General features: G+C 42.6%; 1 protein-coding gene across 1 annotated transcript; it reads left to right on the forward strand.

The window, feature by feature from the left end:
- Positions 1–21,223: 21,223 nt before the first annotated feature.
- LOC138643314 (uncharacterized) lies at positions 21,224–22,592 on the forward strand. The gene is made up of 2 exons (XM_069732242.1): positions 21,224–21,384; positions 21,767–22,592. The coding sequence occupies exons 1-2, from the start codon at positions 21,224–21,226 to the stop codon at positions 22,590–22,592; spliced, it is 987 nt and encodes a 328-aa protein (XP_069588343.1).
- Positions 22,593–23,665: the final 1,073 nt, after the last annotated feature.

Here is a 23,665-nt window from a genome sequence, read left to right on the forward strand (position 1 = left end):
ACTGAAGAACCAATCGTTATCTATCAAACTGCTTAGCAGATAGAATGTTTATATTATAACTTCATCCCCAAGAAAAGAATATTGTACACTCATATTTTATAACATCACCCTTCTTTCACCAATCCCATGGTTAGAACAATATGTCTATGAAATGTAGGCGATCGCACATATTCACAAAAAACCCGTGTACCTGTACATATGTCTGATTAAACACCTCTCTCATCCTGGTGCGAGCGATCAAGCAGTAAACTAGAAGAACTACAGACACTAATGATAATAAAAAAAATTCTTTCCACAAAAAAAATAAAAAAATATATACATATATATTTATTTCATTTTTTAAAAACAGGATTGAATGCCCACACTCAGGATAGGTTGGACTTATTTAGGTATATACAATTATTTAAATCTGTGAATGTTTTTTTGGCATATTGGAAATGGAAAAATAAAGGAAAAAAGGAAAGACAGATTCTAGAAGTATAGTAGCAAACTAATAAAAAGACGTATAAAAAAGATATGAATTGTAGATATCAACAACCTAAAATGTGCACTCTTGGAGAAAAGAAAAAGAAAAGAACACTTACCAATTCATTGGCCAATGAGTAATGTACAGTATATACTCGAGTATAAGCTGAGTTTTTCAGCACATTTTTTGTGCTGAAAACGCCCCCTCGGCTTATACACGTGTCAATTGTCCCAGAAGCCGGCAGGGGAGGGGGAGCAGCAGGTCACAGAGGCAGGAGCCGACAGTTGTGGCTAAAGCCTGTGCCGATGCTGTAATAGCGCAGAGTCCCAGCCACAGCCGCCGGCTTCCAGCACATATCCTACTCACCTACCCTTGCTGGCACTGCATCTCCTTCATTCCGATGCCAGCAGCTCTACCTGTGCTGAGCGATCACATGGCGCAGATCATTAAAATAATGCACATGCATGTCTCTCCACTCCCATAGGCGTGGAGTGCATATTCATTACCCTAATGAGCGGGGCCACGTGATCGCTCGGCCGGAAGACAGAGCTGCTGGCTCCGGAACTAACGAGATGCAGTGGTACCAAAGGCGCGCAGGCAGATGAATAGGATGTTTTCTTGCTTTTTTTAACTGGAATCATGCATACAAGGATAGGGGATACATAGCCATACATACAATGACAGGGATAGGGCAGTCATGCATGCACTGACAGGGATGGGGGCACCATGCATATAATGACAGGAACGAGGGAGCCATGCATACAATAACAGGGATAGGGGAGCCATGCATACAATGACAGGGACGGGGGAGCCATACATACCAGGATGGGGATGAGGGGACAATGCATGCCCGGCTTATACTCGAGTCAATAAGCTTACCCAGTATTTCTTGGCAAAAATAGGTGCCTCGGCTTTCACTCTGGGCGGCTTATACTCGAGTCAATAAGCTTACCCAGTATTTCATGGCAAAAATAGGTGCCTCGGCTTTCACTCTGGGCGGCTTATACTCGAGTATATACGGTAAGTACAGTCAGGAAAAATGACAATGTTCAGAGAAATGTCAGAATGCACTCATGTATAGAAAACATATAAGTAACAATGTGAATTAAATTATTGTTTTTGAAACATGTATTTTACTCAGTAATTACAGCATAGACGTATAATGTTTTATTCAATAGAAAAATGCCACAAAGAGTTTTTAATATATAGAAAGTCTGTGCACTTAGTTATTGCAGACTGGCCAAATGCATAGTGAACTAAAGATAATTGCATATTTGAACTGTGATTATCCATTCACAGCATCATCCTTTGACAAGCAAACTATATATTTGATTTCTGGGATGGTATTAATGAATGGAATCCTTAGGCGAGAGTACTTTCCCATCTAATGATCACATCAATCTGCTCGCATCAGTGTGAATAAAGATTGGAATTCCAAAATGGTATGTATACTCTCTGCTTGCAATCCAAATGTATGGAGTAAATTAGTAATACTTAAATAACTAATAAAAAAGTTAGTTCTGTTAACTTAACAGACCATATGCACGATTTATCATATGCTTTTTTTTAAGTTACTGTATATACTAGTGTATATGCCGACTTTTTCAGCACATTTTTTTGTGCTGAAAATGCCCCCTTGGCTTATACACGAGTCATTGTCACAGTTTATGGTGGGGGAAGGGGAGTGGTGGAGCAGCGGGTCACAGGAGGCAGGAGCCCGTTGTGCCCGTTGCTAAAGAGAAATGAATATTCACTGCACTGGCAGTGAAAATTCATTTCTGTTATTTCGTGCACAGTGTCAGCCTTAGCAGCTGGCTTCCAGCAGCTGCTGGGCTAGCACGGGTACCTGCTCATTAAGGTAATGAATATTCACCTCTCTCCACTCCCATAGGCACCCTGGCACCTTGTACATGAAAAGATAAAGTACCTTCTACCATGCAGCATGCACCACAGCACACTCACAGGCTCTGTCAAATTCCCCTCAGCTGCTGCCATGCCGGCTCTGCATTCATGAGCTCCACAAATCACTTCAGAGACGAGGTCTTTTTCCAACAGCTTAACTTTACAGCAGCATAGTTCACACAGGGCAATGTTTTCTGTACTTTCCCCTGCCATACGGGCAGACTCTAATATCTCTGTCATTTCTCTCTCTTTGCTCTCGGCATTCACGGCCGTACCACTAGCCAGACTCTATCCTGTCTGCGCTTTCTGTTGTGAATTCCGCTCTTGGGCTCCCTCCAGTGGTTGTAAGTGGCACTTTGTGAGTTCTGCTCTTGGGCTCCCTCTTGTGGTTTCTAGTGGTATGGCTGCTCCTTGGAGTTAGCTGTCATCAGCTGCCTCCACTTATCGTCTCTTCTGCTCGGCTATTTAAGTCTGGCTCTATCTTCAGCCAGTGCCACTTGTAAATGGTTCCTGGTTGGATTCACATCTCTTTGGAGTTCCCTGTTATCCTGACCAGTTCAGCTAAGCTAAGTTTTTGCTTGCCCTTTTCTGTCCATAGATTGTGGACTTATCCATTCTGTGCTTTCTATGTTTGTCCAGCTTATCAGTGGAAATTGATTCTGTCTTGCTGGAAGCTCTGGGAGGCAGATTTGCCCTCCACACCTTTAGTCAGGTGTGGAGATTTTTTGTAAACTCTGCGTGGATTTTTGTAGTGTTTTATACTGACCGCACAGTATTCAATCCTGTCCTATCTATTTAGTTAGAGTGGCCTCCTGGGCTCATCCTGGTTTCATTCTGTGTATGTCTTTTTCCTCTCCACTCACAGTCATTATTTGTGGGGGGCTAATATATCCTTTGGGGATTTTCACTGAGGCTAGATAGCTTTCCTGCTTCTATCTTTAGGGGTAGTTAGCTCTTAGGCTGTGACGAGATGCCTAGGGAGAGTTAGGAGCATTCCACGGCTACTTCTAGTGTTGTGTTGAGCTTAGGGACTGCGGTCAGTACAGTTACCACTTCCTTCAGAGCTTGTTACATGTTGCTCCTAGACCACCGTATCATAACAGTACAAGTGGCCAAAAATGAATTAAATGCTTCTCAAAAGAAGGAAAAGAAAGTTCTGAACCATTTTTTTTTCTGTGCTCTAGTTTGTCTTTTTTTTTTCTTTTCCTCTTGATATCTGGGTGGTTCAGGATATATGCTTTGGCATGGATGTTCAGGGTTTGTTTTCTCGTGTGGATCAACTTGCTGCAAGAGTACAGAGTATCCAGGACTATGTTGTCCAGACTCCGGCTTTAGAGCCCAGAATTCCTACTCCTGATTTGTTTTTTGGGGACAGATCCACGTTTTTGAACTTTAAAAATAACTGCAAATTGTTTTTTGCTTTGAAACCCCGTTCTTCTGGTGATCCCATTCAGCAAGTAAAAATCATCATATCCTTGCTGCGTGGTGACCCTCAAGACTGGGCTTTTTCTCTTGAAACAGGGGATCCGGCATTATTGAATGTAGATGCATTTTTTCAAGTGCTCGGATTATTGCATGACGAACCTAATTCTGTGGATCATGCGGAAAAAACCCTGTTGGCCTTGTGTCAAGGTCAGGAAGCGGCAGAGTTATACTGCCAGAAATTTAGAAAATGGTCTGTGCTCACTAAATGGAATGAAGAGGCTCTGGCTGCTATTTTCAGAAAAGGTCTTTCTGAAACCCTTAAAGATGTTATGGTGGGCTTTCCTATGCCTGCCGGTTTGAGCGAATCTATGTCTCTAGCCATTCAGATTGATCGGCGTCTGCGCGAGCGCAAAGATGTGCACCATATGGCAGTATCCTCTGAGCAAAGTCCTGAACCTATGCTATGTGATAGGATTTTGACTAGAATAGAACGGCAGGAATTCAGACGTCAGAATAGGCTGTGTTTTTACTGTGGTGATCCGGCTCATGTTATCTCTGATTGCCCTAAGCGTACTAAGAGAGTCGCTAGGTCTGTTACCATTAGTACTATACAGCCTAAATTTCTCTTATCTGTGACCCTGATTTGCTCATTGTCGTCCTTTTCTGTCATGGCATTTGTGGATTCAGGCGCTGCCCTGAACTTAATGGACTTAGAATTCGCCAGGCGCTGTGGTTTTTCCTTGCAGCCTTTGCAGAGCCCTATTCCTTTGAGGGGCATTGATGCTACACCCTTGGCCAAGGATAAACCTCAGTACTGGACACAGATGACTATGTACATGGCTCCTGCACATCAGGAAGATTGCCGTTTTCTGGTGTTGCATAACCTGCATGATGTTGTTGTACTGGGATTTCCATGGTTACAGAAACATAATCCGGTGCTGGATTGGAAAACTATGTCGGTGACTAGTTGGGGTTGTCGAGGAGTACATAGTGACGTTCCTTTGATGTCAATTTCCTCTTCCCCCTCTTCTGAGGTCCCTGAGTTTTTGTCAGATTTCCAGGATGTATTTGATGAGCCCAAGTCCAGTTCCCTTCCTCCGCACAGGGACTGTGATTGTGCTATTAACTTGATTCCTGGTTGCAAGTTCCCTAAGGGCCGACTTTTCAATCTGTCTGTGCCAGAGCATGCCGCCATGCGGAGCTATGTTAAGGAATCTTTGGAGAAAGGGCATATTCAGCCCTCTTCATCACCATTGGGAGCGGGTTTCTTTTTTGTTGCTAAGAAGGATGGCTCCTTGAGACCCTGTATTGATTATCGTCTTCTTAATAAGATCACGGTCAAATTCCAATACCCCTTGCCTTTGCTTTCTGATTTGTTTGCTCAGATTAAGGGGGCTAGTTGGTTTACTAAGATTGACCTCCGAGGGGCATATAATCTTGTTCGTATTAAACAGGGTGACGAATGGAAAACTGCATTTAATACGTCCGAAGGCCATTTTGAATACCTTGTGATGCCATTTGGGCTCTCTAATGCTCCATCTGTCTTCCAGTCTTTCATGCATGATATTTTCCACAATTATTTTGATAAATTCATGGTCGTATATTTGGATGATATTTTGATTTTTTCCGATGATTGGGAGTCTCATGTGAAGCAGGTCAGGATGGTGTTCCAGATCCTTCGTGATAATGCTTTATTTGTGAAGGGGTCTAAGTGCCTATTCGGAGTTCAGAAGGTCTCTTTTCTTGGTTTTATTTTTTCTCCCTCGTCTATAGAAATGGATCCTGTTAAGGTCCAAGCTATTCATGACTGGATCCAACCCACATCTGTGAAGGGTCTTCAAAAATTTTTGGGTTTTGCTAATTTCTATCGCCGTTTCATTGCCAACTTTTCCAGTGTGGTTAAGCCCCTTACTGATTTGATGAGGAAAGGCGCTGATGTGACGAATTGGTCCTCTGAGGCTGTTGAGGCCTTTCAGGAGCTTAAACGCCGATTTACTTCTGCCCCTGTGTGGCATCAACCGGATGTTTCTCTTCCTTTTCAGGTTGAGGTCGACGCTTCTGAGATTGGGGCAGGGGCCGTTTTGTCTCAGAGGGAGTCTGATGGTTCTTTGATGAAACCGTGTGCTTTTTTTTCCAGAAAGTTTTCGCCTGCGGAACGCAATTATGATGTCGGCAATCGGGAGTTGTTGGCTATGAAGTGATCATTTGAGGAGTGGCGACATTGGCTTGAGGGAGCTAAACACCGTGTTGTGGTCCTGACCGATCATAAGAATCTGATTTACCTCGAGTCGGCCAAGCGGCTGAATCCTAGACAGGCTCGATGGTCCCTGTTTTTCTCCTGTTTTGATTTTGTGGTCTCGTATCTTCCGGGATCTAAGAATGTTAAGGCTGATGCCCTCTCTAGGAGTTTTTCACCTGATTCTCCTGGAGTCCTTGAGCCGGTTGGCATTCTTAAGGAGGGGGTGATTCTTTCTGCTATTTCCCCTGATTTGCGGCGGGTGCTTCAGGAATTTCAGGCTGATAGGCCTGACCGCTGTCCAGTGGGGAAGCTGTTTGTTCCTGATAGATAGACAAGTAAGGTAATTTCTGAGGTTCATTGTTCAGTGTTGGCTGGGCATCCTGGGATTTTTGGTACCAGAGATTTGGTTGCTAGGTCCTTTTGGTGGCCTTCCTTGTCGCGCGATGTGCGTGCTTTTGTGCAGTCCTGTGGGACTTGCGCCCGGGCCAAGCCTTGCTGTTCCCGCGCTAGTGGGTTGCTTTTGCCTTTGCCGGTCCCTGAGAGGCCCTGGACGCATATTTCCATGGATTTTATTTCAGATCTTCCTGTTTCCCAGAAGATGTCTGTTATCTGGGTTGTTTGTGACCAGTTCTCTAAAATTGTCCATTTGGTACCTTTGCCTAAGTTGCCTTCCTCCTCAGATCTGGTTCCATTATTTTTTCAGCATGTGGTTCGTTTGCATGGCATTCCGGAGAATATTGTGTCTGACAGAGGTTCTCAGTTTGTCTCTAGATTTTGGCGGGCCTTTTGTGCTAGGATGGGCATTGATTTGTCTTTTTCTTCGGCGTTTCATCCTCAGACTAATGGCCAAACTGAGCGAACTAATCAGACCTTGGAGACCTATTTGAGATGCTTTGTGTCTGCTGATCAGGATGATTGGGTGTCTTTCTTGCCGTTGGCCGAGTTTGCCCTTAATAATTGGGCTAGTTCGGCTACTTTGGTTTCACCTTTCTTTTGTAATTTTGGTTTTCATCCTCGTTTTTCTTCTGGGCAGGTTGAGCCTTCTGATTGTCCTGGTGTTGATTCTGTGGTGGACAGGCTGCAGCAGATTTGGACTCATGTGGTGGACAATTTGATGTTGTCTCAGGAAAGGGCTCAACGTTTTGCCAACCGCCGTCGGTGTGTTGGTCCCCGGCTTCGTGTGGGGGATTTGGTTTGGTTGTCTTCTCGTCATGTTCCTATGAAGGTTTCTTCTCCTAAGTTTAAGCCTCGGTTTATTGGTCCTTATAAAATTTCTGAAATTATTAATCTGGTGTCTTTTCGTTTGGCTCTTCCTGCCTCTTTTGCCATTCATAATGTTTTCCATAGATCTTTGTTGCGGAGATATGTGGTGCCCTTTGTTCCCTCGGTTGACCCTCCTGCCCCGGTGTTGGTTGAGGGAGAGTTGGAATATGAGGTTGAGAAGATTTTGGATTCTCGTTTTTCGAGGCGGAAGCTTCAGTATCTTGTCAAGTGGAAGGGTTATGGCCAGGAGGATAATTCTTGGGTTGTTGCCTCCGATGTCCATGCCACCGATTTGGTTTGTGCTTTTCACTTGGCTTTTCCTGATCGGCCTGGGGGCTCTGGTGAGGGTTCGGTGATCCCTCCTCAAGGGGGGGTACTGTTGTGAATTCCGCTCTTGGGCTCCCTCCGGTGGTTGTAAGTGGCACTTTTGTGAGTTCTGCTCTTGGGCTCCCTCTTGTGGTTTCTAGTGGTATGGCTGCTCCTTGGAGTTAGCTGTCATCAGCTGCCTCCACTTATCGTCTCTTCTGCTCGGCTTTTTAAGTCTGGCTCTATCTTCAGCCAGTGCCACTTGTACATGCTGCAGTCTCAAAAGATGCACCACGTGTCCGTCTCCGCACTATGCTGTAACATCTGGCCGCTGCGTGTTTAACGCTGCGGATGAATGCAGTGTGAAACCCACAGAGTTTACTGACTGTCGAAACATACCCTTAGGGCTCTTGGAAGAAGGGAAGGAAAAAACGAAAAACCAAAAAATGGATAATCGCCCGAGGGTGAAGGGTTAAAATGAGTGACAAATTAAAAGAACAATAAGGTGCAAATGAAAAGCAAATGCAGATCACAAAAAAATAGACAAAAAAAGTGCAGATGCAATAATTAATTGGGCAGTTCATGTGCAAATTTACTTTGACATTTCAAGTCAAATAAAAGTCATCGATGATACAAATGTAATATGAAACACATATACTACGTAGGACATAATGCATTGTGACTTCATCATATTGCAGAAGGACCATTACTTCTCAATGATCAAACACTCTCTTTAGATATTCACTCCAAATCAGAAAGCCATAGATAATTATTATAATGCTCACAGGACAAAGGAGGTGGAACAGGGTTTTATTGCTAGTTTTATAGCTAGTTTTCTCTGGAACAGAATGCATGCTAATTCAACTGCAATTACTTTTACTTATGTCGTACAATTAACATTAGATCTTTGAACTTGGCATGACAGGCGCTATATAAGAGATGCTTAGACCAAGACTAGAGCAGACCAAGTGTGTCAGGAAGACATAATATCTCGCTAACTATCAAGGTACATTAGATGTACAGTATAATTTATGGCACAAGAGCCTGAAAACAGCAATGTGTAATTTTTTAGGCTGTGTTGTCATTTTAATACAATCAGTGTTTTATCAGCAGGGGATTATCACTGCCTGACTAGGTGTCATGTGCGCAGCAGTCAGGTGAATCTGTGTAACCCCGTCTCTAATACTGACTGGCTGCTTGCTGGCAATACACAGTGTACACAGGAATCTGCCAATCAGTGGTGTGAGCGGGGGTATATGGACCGCCCCATCAGGGCAGCAGGGTACTCGGTATCGGGTCCTTCGGTTCACAGGGGGATGTCACGGTGGCTGACCCGGTCCGTGGCCCTGGGACGTCCGTGTAAAAGGGAAAGGTCTTTAAAGGGATAAAGTTTGTGTTCGTGACGCCACCTGTGGTATTCGGTCAGGATGACCGACGCTGCTTTTATGGGGTCCGCTGGGGTGATGTTATGGCAGCTAGATGGTATACCTTCCCACAGGTGAAGTATGTCACCAGGGCTTCCCGGTGTGTAGATGGTGGATGGTGAGAGGCGCAGAGAAGAACGAGGACACAAGGTTCCAGTCTCTTTACCTTTACTGAAGACTTCAGCATCCACAGTCCAGAGCACAGGATCTCAGGACAGACAGAGTCCGGCCGGTTTGGAGGCAAGTCCAGAGTCCCCTTGTCCAGGTGGAAATCAGTAGCCTTCCTCTAGCGCTGCAGTGTTGTAGTACCTTACTGCTAAGCTTCTCATAAGGTCCTCACAACTGTTGTAGATTTTATGTCTCTCTCTCTGTCCCCCGGATAAGTTACTACAAACGCATATGACTAGTGGCTTAAGGCGGTTTATAGGGACTCTATCATGCCCCAGCCTCCAAAGGTTGCCACCATGCCTCCTGGGTGTAGGGCGGACAGGTAACGTGAAATTAGCTGTCTTGCCGGTCTCTGGAGCAAGGCATAAAGAACATTACTCCCTCGGTGTTTCAGCTACTGGGCTTCTGCACCTCAGAAGGAGACAGCCTGTGTAGGGTTGGTCCCCTTCTGATATCCACTCCTTTGCTATGACTTCTTTTGCACGCTCGCTGCAATAATATTCTGCCTTCGATGTCTCTTTCTAGAAGCTGCAGCTCTGAGGGCATGCACAGCTCCGTGTCCTTCTCCCTCGATCTCTGACAGGGACCAACTATCTGAGCAAAGCTCAGCCAGCAACTAATTCACTTTCCCTACAGGTCACCAGTTTTACCAATGTGGGGAGTGACCTAATAAATAGGAGCAAGAGCTCCCCCCGGTGACCTGGAGTGTGAAATGTGTTGCATGATTGTGATACCTGGATGCAGTTGTCCTTCTTTGCCTCCAAACGTAACACCACTCTCCCCTAGAGGAAAATGACATTACTGCAGTGACCAGGGCGCTGGGGCACTGCATATACAGGGTGTAGCATTTTGAACACTGCTACATCTACAATAAATAAAGCAAGGATTCTACGAAAATTACACCAAACAGTCCAGTAAGTGATACATTACTGGAATCAGATTTTCTTGCTCCATATTATACAGATTCTCTTTAACCTTCAGTAAGTTGCGCCTATCAGGATTTCTAACCTATTAAAATAAAATTTCTGGACACATGGGCTCAAATTCACGGATGGCCTAACATTTTTATGCACATTTGACAAGCCCTTAAAGACCACTCCCCCTAAAGACCATGCCCCCCAAAGACCAGAAAAGCAGAGCTCTCTGGCAATGAAAGGAATCACAGAGGATGAAAATCATACCTGACCTGTCTGTGATCCATAGATAACCAATGTAGAAAACTGATCAAATATTTAAAATGTTAGAGTTTATCAATAAAAAGCAACAGAAAACACAATTATATAACACAAAGAACATAAAAGACATACCACATAGTCCCCCTTACAGTATAATGGCCCCCAAAAAGTGTTCTATGCAGTATAATGGCCACCACATAGTGCTGCTTAAAGTATAATGGGCCCCATATATAGATCCATGCAATGTAATAGGCCCCATATATTGCTCCATACAGAATCACGGGCTCCATATATTGCTACATACAGTATAAAGGGCACATATATTACTTCACACAGAATAATGGGCCCCATATATTGCTACATACAGTATAAAGGGCACATATATTACTCCATACAGGATAATGGGCTCATATAATGCTCCATACATTATAATGAGCCCCATATATTGCTACTTACAGTATAATGGGCCCATATATTACTTCACACAGAATAATGGGCCCCATATATTGCTACATACAGTATAAAGGGCACATATATTACTCCATACAGGAAAATGGGCTCATATAATGCTCCATACATTATAATGAGCCCCATATATTGCTACTTACAGTATAATGGGCCCATATATTACTCCATACAGAATAATGGTCCCCATACATTGCTCCATTCATAAAACAAAACAAAAAATCAAATACTCACCTCTTCCTGTTCTCCGCTGCCAGTGCTCCTCTGTCGGTGCTCCAGTCTCAGTGCAGAGGGCATGCTGTATTGACATCAGCGCAACCTCTGTACTGAGATGTCACAGAGTTAGAAGACACTGAGCAAACCAGAGCAGTGGACACGGAGATACTGTCAGTGGGGAATGGGGAAAGATGAGTATTTGAAACAGTTTAATCGGTGCCAGCGCTGGCATCGGGCCTCCCTGACTCTACCTGTAGTGTGCCGAGTCCCAGTCCAGATCGTCACGTCAGTCAGCTGCAGCAGGCAAGTCAGCAGTAGACTGCCGGCCATTCTCATGTATTCAGAGTCCCACATGACTCTTCTTCTGGGACAGGTCTTGTTTGTTCTGCACATTGCAGCCTTTTTTGCGCATGCACAGTATAAACTTCAGGATTTTGAAATTTAACAGACACTGTTTTTTTCTGCCAGACACTATGGACGACAGAGAAAAACCTCAGGTTTTTACTGGCTGTCTGTAAATTTAAGGACAATTGGCAACTACGATCCCTATCTTCTATTCTTCTTTCTTCAAAAAGTATCTTTCTCCTTTACTACTTTTCTACTACGATTCATATCTTCTGTGCAGCAGCGTTTGCTGCAGAGAAGATATGAATAATCCATTTTTTGTGGTTTTTCGTGTATAAAATAAAGCTCCATGTCCCCACCCCCTGTGCGCCCCCCCCCCCCCCGCTGTTCACCCAGCCCCCTCGTTGGCTGTCGCTGCTTCCTCTCCTGGCTGCACCTTCTACTATATGCGGTCACGTGGGGCCGCTCACTTACAGTAATGAATATGCGGCTCCACCCCTATGGGAGATGGAGCCGCATATTCATGACTGTAATCGGTGGCCCCACGTGACCGCATACAGTAGAAGGTGCGGCCAGGATAGGAAGCAGCGACAGCAAACGAGGGAGCTGGGTGAGTATTTTCAGAACAGGGGGGGTGCACAGGGGTCCATGTAATGGGTCCATGTAATACGTGCGCTCCCACGAACACTGACATGTCTCCGTGTTTGGCACACGGAGACACGGTCCGCAAAAAATCAATGACATCTGCACAGATGCATTGATTTTAATGCGTCTACGTGTGTCAGTGGCTCCGGTACCTGAGGAAACTGTCACTTCACGTACCGGAGCCACTGACGTGTGAAACCGGCCTTAGCAGGTTTTGTTCCAATTTCATTTTTCACAAAACCCTGAGTTAACAGCAACAACTCCTTTCTCAGATCCTGCCAGAAGAGCAGATAAACCTTTCTTTCACCGGAAATTGTTGTGCAAGACATGGTAGTTAAATATCATGTTAGTTCTCAAAATCCCCAAAATGTTGCTAACGTTAGAAATGCTAAAAAGTCTGACATATCCAATATTGATGGGACCAGATGAAGTGTATCAAGAGGAATCAGGCCTTTTTGATCACTTTTGACTAGTTTAGGAATTTTTCACACAACCGTATTTTCAGTCCTAGTGCTGTCCATGGAAAAAATTTACAGTACTCAGACCATTGTTATTCAATGGGGCAGTGCAGATACAAAATCGGATGTCATACGGAGCCACAGTATAGCATCCAATTTTTATGGACTGCACACAGATGACAAGTGAAAAAAAATAGTCAGAGTTTTCTCAATTACACTTTTATTCGCTCATTTGAACATACCCTTTGGCTTCATTCAGACTTCAGTGAGTTTTCTGGTATGTAATAAAATGGCCTTCTTTTTACCAGTGCTTTTGATCTGACTTTCATCAGGGCTTGGTTAGTTTTTATGTTGATTTTTTTGTGACCCGCTTGACGTGGTTGTTGTACATTGGGGTCACAATGCTATCTCATTTTCAGAAAAATTAAAACATTTAAAAATGCACCACTGCACCAGAACCTAATTCCAAAAACAAACCCTGGAACTATGATGCAACCTATACGACTGGCATGATAACCATGAAAGCCATATAAATATAATGAATATCTAAAATACAGTTAGGGCCAGAAATATTTGGACAGTGACACAAGTTTTGTTATTTTAGCTGTTTACAAAAACATGTTCAGAAATACAATTATATATATAATATGGGCTGAAAGTGCACACTCCCAGCTGCAATATGATAGTTTCCACATCCAAATCGGAGAAAGGGTTTAGGAATCATAGCTCTGTAATGCATAGCGTCCTCTTTTTCAAGGGACCAAAAGTAATTGGACAATGGACTCTAAGGGCTGCAATTAACTCTGAAGGCGTCTCCCTCGTTAACCTGTAATCAATGAAGTAGTTAAAAGGTCAGGGGTGGATTCCAGGTGTGTGGTTTTGCATTTGGAAGCTGTTGCTGTGAGCAGACAACATGCGGTCAAAGGAACTCTCAATTGAGGTGAAGCAGAACATCCTGAGGCTGAAAAAAAAGAAAAAATCCATCAGAGAGATAGCAGACATGCTTGGAGTAGCAAAATCAACAGTTGGGTACATTCTGAGAAAAAAGGAATTGACTGGTGAGCTTGGGAACTCAAAAAGGCCTGGGCGTCCACGGATGACAACAGTGGTGGATGATCGCCGCATACTTAATTTGGTGAAGAAGAACCCGTTCACAACATCAACTGAAGTCCAGAACACTCTCAGTGAAGTAGGTGTATCTGTCTCTAAGTCAACAGTAAAGAGAAGACTCCATGACAGTAAATACAAAGGGTTCACATCTAGATGCAAACCATTCATCAATACCAAAAATAGACAGGCCAGAGTTAAATTTGCAGAAAAACACCTCAAGAAGCCAGCTCAGTTCTGGAAAAGTATTCTATGGACAGATGAGACAAAGATCAACCTGTACCAGAATGATGGGAAGAAAAAAGTTTGGAGAAGAAAGGGAACGGCACATGATCCAAGGCACACCACATCCTCTGTAAAACATGGTGGAGGCAACGTGATGGCATGGGCATGCATGGCTTTCAATGGCACTGGGTCACTTGTGTTTATTGATGATATAAGAGCAGACAAGAGTAGCCGGATGAATTCTGAAGTGTACCGGGATATACTTTCAGCCCAGATTCAGCCAAATGCTGCAAAGTTGATTGGACGGCGCTTCGTAGTACAGATGGACAATGACCCCAAGCATACAGCCAAAGCTACCCAGGAGTTCATGAGTGCCAAAAAGTGGAACATTCTGCAATGGCCAAGTCAATCTCCAGATCTAAACCCAATTGAGCATGCATTTCACTTGCTCAAATCCAGACTTAAGACGGAAAGACCCACAAACAAGCAAGACCTGAAGGCTGCGGCTGTAAAGGCCTGGCAAAGCATTAAGAAGGAGGAAACCCAGCGTTTGGTGATGTCCATGGGTTCCAGACTTAAGGCAGTGATTGCCTCCAAAGGATTTGCAACAAAATATTGAAAATAAAAATATTTTGTTTGGGTTATGTTTATTTGTCCAATTACTTTTGACCTCCTAAAATGTGGAGTGTTTGTAAAGAAATGTGTACAATTCCTACATTTTCTATCAGATATTTTTGTTCAACCCTTCAAATTAAACGTTACAATCTGCACTTGAATTCTGTTGTAGAGGTTTCATTTCAAATCCAATGTGGTGGCATGCAGAGCCCAACTCGCGAAAATTGTGTCACTGTCCAAATATTTCTGGCCCTAACTGTAGGTGTGAATAGACACTTCCCCTGAAGTGATGTGAAATAGAATTCAATAATGAAAAAGGTGCAGTATACAAATACATATGATGCATAAGTAACGCAGTATCAAAAGAATATGAAAGAGGTCAGCAGTAACACTGCGCAATAGAGAGCCATGCACATAGTCTCTTGGGTACATTGGCTCATAAGGAAAGTATTATATGGGAAAAAGGTTCCAATATGTACTGCCACGAATGGTGGTGTGGGCGCCTCATTTCCATGTGATACTTTTCAATTTTTTTTTAAATGTTTTAATATGTCTGGTCTAGGTTTTTGTGCTTGTTACAGAATAAATAATAATATTTTAGTACAAACTTGGAATAAAAGAATCTGGCACTCACCAGATTGAAAAAATTCCAGTGTCCTTTATTTCACCAAAAGATATATTGGCAAAGTGTTGGACATACATGTTAATGAGGCATGCAGGGTGAAATAGATGACGGTTGATTCACGTGTAATCGCTTCAATGGTGAAATAAAGGACACTGGAATTTTTTCAAGCTGGTGAGTGCCACATTCTTTTCTTCCAAGTTTATATAAGCATTTGTGCTTTTCATGCTGAGCACCAGAAACCAGTGGAATTTTTCTGCCTGACTTCAGTGAAAAGGGATTAATCGTCTGAAGAAGTGTTGAATATGTACCCCTGGTGCTGTTCATTTTTCCTTGCATTTGGATAAATAATATTTTTAAATTCAAGAAGTGCAACCAATCTTGCATGACAAATGTGATCTGAATATTGTCCCAAACTTGGTCATGCAGTGAATTTTTCCCTCGGAACACTCTGTCTGAGGAAATTATCGGACATGTGCACGGCCCCATAGAATAACATTTGTCTGAGAGCGATCCGTTGTTTTGCCGTATCGTGCTAGGACTGAAAATACTGTCGTCTGCACCTGCCCTTAGATACACTTAACACCAGTGTAAATATAAAGTGTAACCTTTAGTTGTTCTTTCAGTTGATGTCCAATATCACATACCAATTTCAAAAGACTGACCGTCACATCCAAACATAGACTAAGTGTGAACAGGTGCTGAACCTAGAGTCACCAACTCATATACAGTCAAATAAATAAGGCAGCACACTACGGCGCTAAAACATGCAAACATGAAACATGAAAATTGAACTGTATTACTGCACTAGAAATATGAAAAAATGAGAGCGATTCATGTGTACCTGGTAGCCACATTAGGGCATCTCTCGTATATCAGGTCCTACACTTTCCTTTTCTCGCTGAGAATAAACGTCTTCATCTGAATGGGTACCGCTTCTTAGACTAAATTTCTCTCTCTCTGTGGAGAGGTAATGGACCTGCTGTGATTAAAACATCTGTGGCTAAGAGGCGGAGTGCTGCCTTATTTATTTGACTTTATATGAGTTGGTGACTCTAGGTTCAGCACCTGTTCACACTTAGTCTATGTTTGGATGTGACGGTCAGTCTTTTAAAATTTGTATTCACTAGCCTTCTGACCAAGCACTCTGCCATTTAGCCACAGGTGTTTTAATCGCAGCAGGTCCAATACCCCTCCACAGAGAGAGAGAAATTTAGTCTAAGAAGAGGTTCCACAGGTACCCATTCAGATAAACACGTTTATTCTCAGCGAGGAAAGGAAAGTGTAGGACCTGGTATATGAGACATGCCCTAATGTGGCTACCAGGTACACATGAATTGGCCAATTTATGCGCTAAACGCTTTCATTTTTTCATATTTCTAGTGTAGTAATGCAGTTCAATTTTCATGTTTCATGTTTGCATGTTTTAGCGCCGCAGTGTGCTGCCTTATTTAATTGACAATACCACATACCAGTCATTCTTCAGCTTGTCTGCTGGAATGAGATATATTACACATACAGACACCTCCTGTCAAACCCGCAGCTTCTGATATTTGGGCACGAAGGAAAAGAAACGTGACTCAGTGCTTTGTTTTAAAACCTCGAAGCTAAGCATTTACACCCTTATTGGAAAGTGATGGCTAGCTGCAGCTCTTGCCTTTATATATATGCAAAGAGCCTCTAGTTTGACAGCTCTCATAAACAGAGGAGGGGGCTACCTGTGATTTATCAATCTGGCTGTAGAAATGAAAAACCCACCAACTTATCCTGTATTGTATTGTGTTAATGTTTATGTAACCATCTCACCACCATGGTCTTTTGCAATACAATTTTATCATCAAGCACATTCAAAATAATAGTAGCATGCCACAGATAAAATAAATTGTCTGTTATAGACAGAGGAATAATTTCTTGGTTCACTGCATAAGTCTCAATAGAATAGCTGGCTAAAATAAGCACTCCAGATTTGCAGCTTCACTGTTCTGGATGAGTTTAGTTGTTAGGGCAGCAGGGTGGTTGGTGTGCAGCCAGGGAACGAAGCAAGTTACGTTGCCACTCGGCCACCTGCCCACCTTTGCAGTGTCTAATAGTGCAGATGTGATGCATAAAAAGAGCAGCAAAGAGGGATCCAGCATTGGCCACCCAAGGGGAATGGAGGGGCGAGAGAAACCTGGAACATTTTTTCACAATGACAATTTTTAACTGACAACAGGAAGGTCCATAACAAAATTGTTTTGGCCTGATGAAACTAGGGCATCTGGTTGCCTCAGGCTAGAAGCACTTTTCGTTTTAGCTTTACTGCGAGTGGAAAGTAAATAATTGTTAAATTAGTAGAGGAACTGGAAAAATGAGGAAAAAAAGAAGCAGCTTATGTCACAAAGCAATACGTATTCTGGTGCAATAATTACGCACCATTTCATAGACAAACAGCAATGGCAGCTTCGTTAAGGTAGACCATTAGATGGATCTGGAAATATTCCCCGATGTATCTGTCTGACACAGAATCATGTCGGAGTCGCCGTGTTAAACTGTCATCTGTTCTCCAGTCGGATCCTGCGGTCTGCGTGCAGGATGAACATACAACACACTGTTTAACGCAAGCAGAGCAAATTGCATGGTGCCTTAAAGCTGGTTTGCTTCCACCTCATGGAGATTTCTGAGGTTATTCGGGGCCAGATTAATGCGTAATGAGAAAGAAATTCTACTGATTTTGGAGGCACGCAAAGGCTAAATGCTAAATGATTTGCAAATGTGGAGATTATTTTTAGCGGACTGCTTAATGATACATTTTGTGTTCTGTAATTTTACAGTGTAAATGGCTTGATTTGTAAGTTAAGCTGGTAAGAAGGACAGTGTAAAACTGAACCGTTTTCTATCAATCTGCAGAAATACACTTATATGATAGCCCTTTCATTGAAGACATGAAGATGAGCATTTCCTGTGTTTGTCGTATGTAATCTCTCCTACTGTGAATATGAGACTGGAAAGAAAAAGACAGGGATGTGTCCTCCTCCTCCTGCCGGGTCACAAATGGTTTTCTGTTTGAAAAGCATGACAGGGTTGACTTACTACTTCTATGTCGCTCCCAGATCTGCAGTACCTGGCAGCAACCACTACACAGGTGACAGAGTTGTACTGTTCAGCTCTGCAACTGCTAACTACAGGCTGCCTCTGGCATTGAGAACAGATGATGGTTGGGGGTGCTTTGTGTCGCACCCTCACAATCTGATATTGATGACCTTTCCTTTCGGCTTGTGCAGATGACTATATTTTTGGTCCAAGTGCGATCCAACAAAACATCAGATCACACTTGGATCAATGTTATTCTATGGGGTAGTGCACATGCCGATCCATGGACATTATGTATCAGGCACTGGCTGCATGACATCAGCCAGGTATGTTTTACTCGAAAATGTTGCAGCATTTCAGAGAAGAACATACTTTAATTGTTACCAAACGGCATGGAAGACTAGTTTAACAGGTTGATCCCCGGCGATTTCACCCCGCTTGCTGTCCTGGAGTGACAGGTCTCTCTCTATGTGCATTTGTAGGGAGAGTCCTATCAGTCACTGGCTGTGGGAAGGGCAAAAGCATTGGGCAAAAAGAAAAAACAATCTCCAGAGACTTGTCCTAATTAACTTGGAACCAAACAATCAGCGCTTTAGTTATATTAACCTCATAACAGAAATGGTTGGACAATCAGTCCAAATACAAAATAGTGGTACAATGGATTACATCTATCTATTTAATTTTTTAAAGAATGGTCAGATTATGTTTTTCCCTATTTATCTCCCTGATAAAAAGTTTATGCTATTGATGTAAATTATTTTGTAATCCATTCAAAATGTGGGAGGTTTTAGCTTAGCTAAGATGGAGAACTGCAGTTGGTTGCAATTATAATAGAATTTTTATCACCTAATAGTTATTAATTTGTCAGTATGCAGGCTTTGATTTAAGACGTTAAGCTACAGATAAGCTAAAATGGGAAGGAAGAATTGAGAGCAAATTAATTTAATTTTATTTGATGCCTTTAATGGTTAAATGCTACAGAGACAGTGAATTATTAAAATTAAATACCCAACTCTTATCTAAAACAGGTAACATGGTTGTATGTGTGTTTTTACTTAACCATTTCATGTAAGATTTTTTTTTTTTTTTACATTTTCATATGTCACACATGCAAAGAATGAATCAAGGAGGACACATTCCCACTCCGGGCTCACCTTTTGCGCACCAGCACCACAATACGCTTTTGTCTATAATGAATGTGGAAATCTTTGTGAAGCTTTTCAGAAACTTCTGTTATGCTGTAGTAAGTGATGCTGTAATCAGACATTTATGGAACTATTAGGCCATGTGCACATGTTGAGTATTTGGTCAGTTTTTTACCTCAGTATTTGTAAGCCAAAACCAGGAGTGGGTGAGAAATGCAGAAGTGGTGACGCGTTTCTATTATACTTTTCCTCTGATTTTTCCACTCCTGTTTTTTTCCTTACAAATACTGATGTGAAACACTGACCAAACACTCAACATGTGCATGTGGCTTAACAGTAAACATTTTAGGACCCTTTGTATGTTTATTTTTCTTGTCATTGATATAGATGAATAAATGACTACCAGACATGTTTGATAGGTTTGATAATCCAAAATGATTTATCCTGTCCGCTAATGGATAGATCAGGGAGATTGCTAGATGTCAGAAACACTCATTAGATCAACTGACCGCTATCCTTGTGTCCATTTTTCTCACTATCTTCTTATTAGTCCTTAGTTTAAAATCCTACAGAATATGTTGGTGTTACATAAATAAAGATTATTATTAAGGATATGGCCACTTTTGCTTCCCCAGTACTGTATGGAAACATTTCCTCCTCTGTATTAATTCCTCAAATCATCTCCTATTAGTTCGTTTTGCAAATTTTCAAGTTCGCAATCTATTTAGAATCCAGATAATCAGGCAGTTTTTAGGATTTCTATTCTGAAAAAAACATTTAAAGGGAACCTTTTACCAGAAATAACGCTATTAACCTGCAGATATGCTGTTGATCTGCAGGTTAATAGCGTCATTATGCCGTCTGACCCCTGCACACAGCTGAATGCAGTGGGGAGAAAATGAACTTTTTTCTCCCCGGCAGCAATCGGTTCTTGTCATGGGGCGGAGCAGCAGCTGCTGGTTCAGTCACCATTCTGAGCACACAGAGCAGCGGCTGTAACTGAGCCCCCGGCCTTGACTGACAGCTGGCTGTCAGTAAGGGCTGGGGGCACGGTTACAGCACCCTCTCTGTATGCTCAGAACGGTGACTTTAACAGCACCACCCCCATGACTGAAACCGAATGTTGGTGGGAAGAATAAAGTTAATTTTCTCCCTGCTGTAATTTGCTACTTGTAGGCAACATGCAGCATAATGACACTATAAACCTGCAGATGAACTGCATATCTGCATGTTAATAGCGTTATTTCTGGTGACAGGTTCCCTTTAACCAACATATTTTTGAATCCCTTTCTAGTGTTGGAATCAGACAATTTTAAAGCACCACTACCACTCCATCGTTATTTTTTTTACCTACCAATGGAGTGGTGGCACTAATCTAAATTCCCTCCACCTAGTATTATTATTCACCAGTCGCCGTCGAAGGCCTCTTTCTCACTTCCGTCTTTTCAGATGCGTCGCAATGCGTCGGAGCGACGTATCGACGGATGCGTCAAAAATAGTGAAAAACGGATGCAACGCATCCAGTATTTCGACGGATCCGCTAGACGGTTCCGTCAAAAAACTGGATCCATTGCATCCGTTGTGTCTGTTTTTACCATCCATTTCATCTGTTTTTTTTGACGGATCCGTTTTCCATGCCTAAAAATGGCAGTCTCCCAAATGTGATTGGCTACTGGAAAATAGGGAAACATATATTGACTGTTTTTACACCCCATCTTTGACAAGGTTTAGAGAAAGTGGCAGAGATAGAAAGAGTGCTTGTGAAGATTGCGAACGTAGTTACTGATGTTATTTTTTAGACCAATAGGCTGGAAATAATAGCTCAGGAGAAGGAGACAGCAGCAAGATGGATGATTCTTCAACAGCGACATCACTGGCGATGCCTATGGATACATCCCATAAACGCACAGCGGATGACCCGGGGCGTGTATACAACTCTCTACATGGAGTTGCGGCAGAACCCGGATAAATTTTTTAATTATGTTCAGATGAGGCAGGAGCACTTTGATGTTTTGGTGGAACTTGTTGGGGATGTCATCCGAAGGAAGGACACATATATGAGGTTTTCCATCTCACCGGCGGAGCGGCTGTTGGTGACACTGCGGTAAGCCTACTTGATATTTTACTTTTTTACCATTGTTCATATTTAATGCCATGTAAACATGTTTAACCAATGGAAAACCACATCAGCAGTGAACATGCTGCAGAAAATACTGTGCTGAAACACTGCGTTGCATTTTCTGCAGCATGTCAATTATTTAATTGTTTGTGCCCATTCCACAGTGTTTAACACTTGCCCCATAATAGCAATGCACAGATGTAAAAATGCTGGTTTAAATGTGCACTAAAACAGAACAAAAACATCCGCAGTGGGGTTTATCAAAACTTTAAAAAAGTAATAATAATAATAATATTTGTGAAAATTGCTTCAAAATGTAATGTTGGTGTTTGCAATTTTTAATAACATTTTTATTTGTTTTTCACAGATTCCTTGCTACCAGAGAATACCTAACTTCACTGCATTACCAGTTCCGCCTTGGAATATCTACAATTGCCGGAATTGTAAAAGTGAACTGCCGCGCACTCAGGGATACTTTGCATCAGGAATACATTCTAAATTCGACTATGGACATCTGGCTGCAGAGTGCTGAAAATTTTGAGAAACTGTGCCATTTCCCAAATTGCTTGGGTGCTGTAGATGGCAAACAAATCTGTATTTCAAAACCTACAGGATCTGGCTCAGAGTACTTCAATTACAAAAAGTACTTTTCAATGGTACTCATGGCCATAGCGGATGCCAACTGTAAATTTATTGCTGTGGACATTGGAGCCTATGGCCAGTCAAACGACTCACGAGTCTTCAAAACTTCTCCGATGGGGCGTCGTCTATATGGAGACAGCTATGATTTTCCACCAGCAAGACCACTCACGGGAACATCTGGACCACCTATGCCATTTGTGTGTGTTGGTGATGAGGCATTTCAGCTGTCACCACAGCTACTAAAACCTTATTCAAGTAGAGATTTGACCCGAACCAAAAGAGTATTTAATTACTGCTTAACTAGAGCCAGACGAGTGGTGGAGTGCGCGTTTGGTATTTTAACCACAAAGTGGCGAGTGCTGCTAACAGCCATGAAACTGCACACAGAGACTGTGGATGAGGTTGTCAAGGCCTGTGTGGTGCTGCATAATTATGTTATTTCCCAGGAGCCAGTTTCCATGGATGATGAGGACTCTCAGACAACCTTGTGGGATTACCAAAGCAACTCTGTTCGGGCCGCAGGTTTCCAGAATGAGGGACCACTTTGCTGAGTATTACATGTCACCTGAAGGCAGAGTTCCATGGCAAGACAACATAGTTTGAGATCTTTCTTTGATGTCTGTGTGAATAGTGTTTATGTACAAAGTGTTATGTTTAAATTTACACCAAGTTTTATTACTTAGTTCCCTAAAGTTTGGTATGTTTTCCAATAAACCTAATATGTTATACCTTTTAAACGAGTGTTATGTTTTTGTACCTTTTGCTTCTTATCATAGTTAAATCAAGACACTTAACAATAAAATAGTTTTGAAACAAAACAAAACAAAACAAAATTTTATTTAACATATTTTTATTAAAAGTTTTTTTAAAAATTTTTTGGGTAAAACCAAATTTTTTTGACCCTTTTTTGGGGTAAACACTTTTTTTTTAAAGAATTTTTTATAAAAAATTCAACATGTTTATTTTTAGACAAAAAACATTTAAAATTTTTATAACTCTGTAAATTGTGGGGTGGAGATACCACTGGAGGGGCTTGAAGGTTGGACCACGTCAATAGGGGGGGAATGCCTACTGGGTTGGGGTTGATTTGAAGTGGAAGGGGGGGGGCAAAAACATGAGGCTGAGCAGGGAGGTCAGGTTGGACAGCGGGTTGGGGTTGGTGGAGGTGGCAAAGTGAACGGGTAAGAAAAGTTTGACAGGGAAGAAAACGCTGGGGAGGACGTTTGATATTGGGCCTGGGTTGGCATTTGAGCCTGGGTTGGGATTTGGGCCCAGGTTGGGAATTGGGCCTGGGTTGGGAATTGGACCTGGGTTGGGAATTGGGCCTGGGTTGGGAAACGGCAAGTGGCTTGGAAAGGGATGGTAGGAGAGACAGTGGCTGTGTGGGGAGGTGTGGGAGTTGGAGTGGCTTGGGTGATGACCTGCACTAGAGCAGCATGGCAGCCTTGCATTATCTGCGTCTGCTGGTCAAGAGTCAGCTTTTCCATGCTCCTGAGCATTGGTTGGAAAAACAGGTTGTTTGGAGAATCCCTTGCATTTGAATGCATCCTATCCAAGCGACTGCTGTGTTCACTGATGCGTGTTTGCACCATGTTGAACCCAGCAGCTACTTGCTCTCCCAAAA

This window comes from Ranitomeya imitator, chromosome 6, assembly GCF_032444005.1.
Source record: "Ranitomeya imitator isolate aRanImi1 chromosome 6, aRanImi1.pri, whole genome shotgun sequence".
Classification (NCBI taxonomy): Eukaryota; Metazoa; Chordata; class Amphibia; order Anura; family Dendrobatidae; genus Ranitomeya; species Ranitomeya imitator.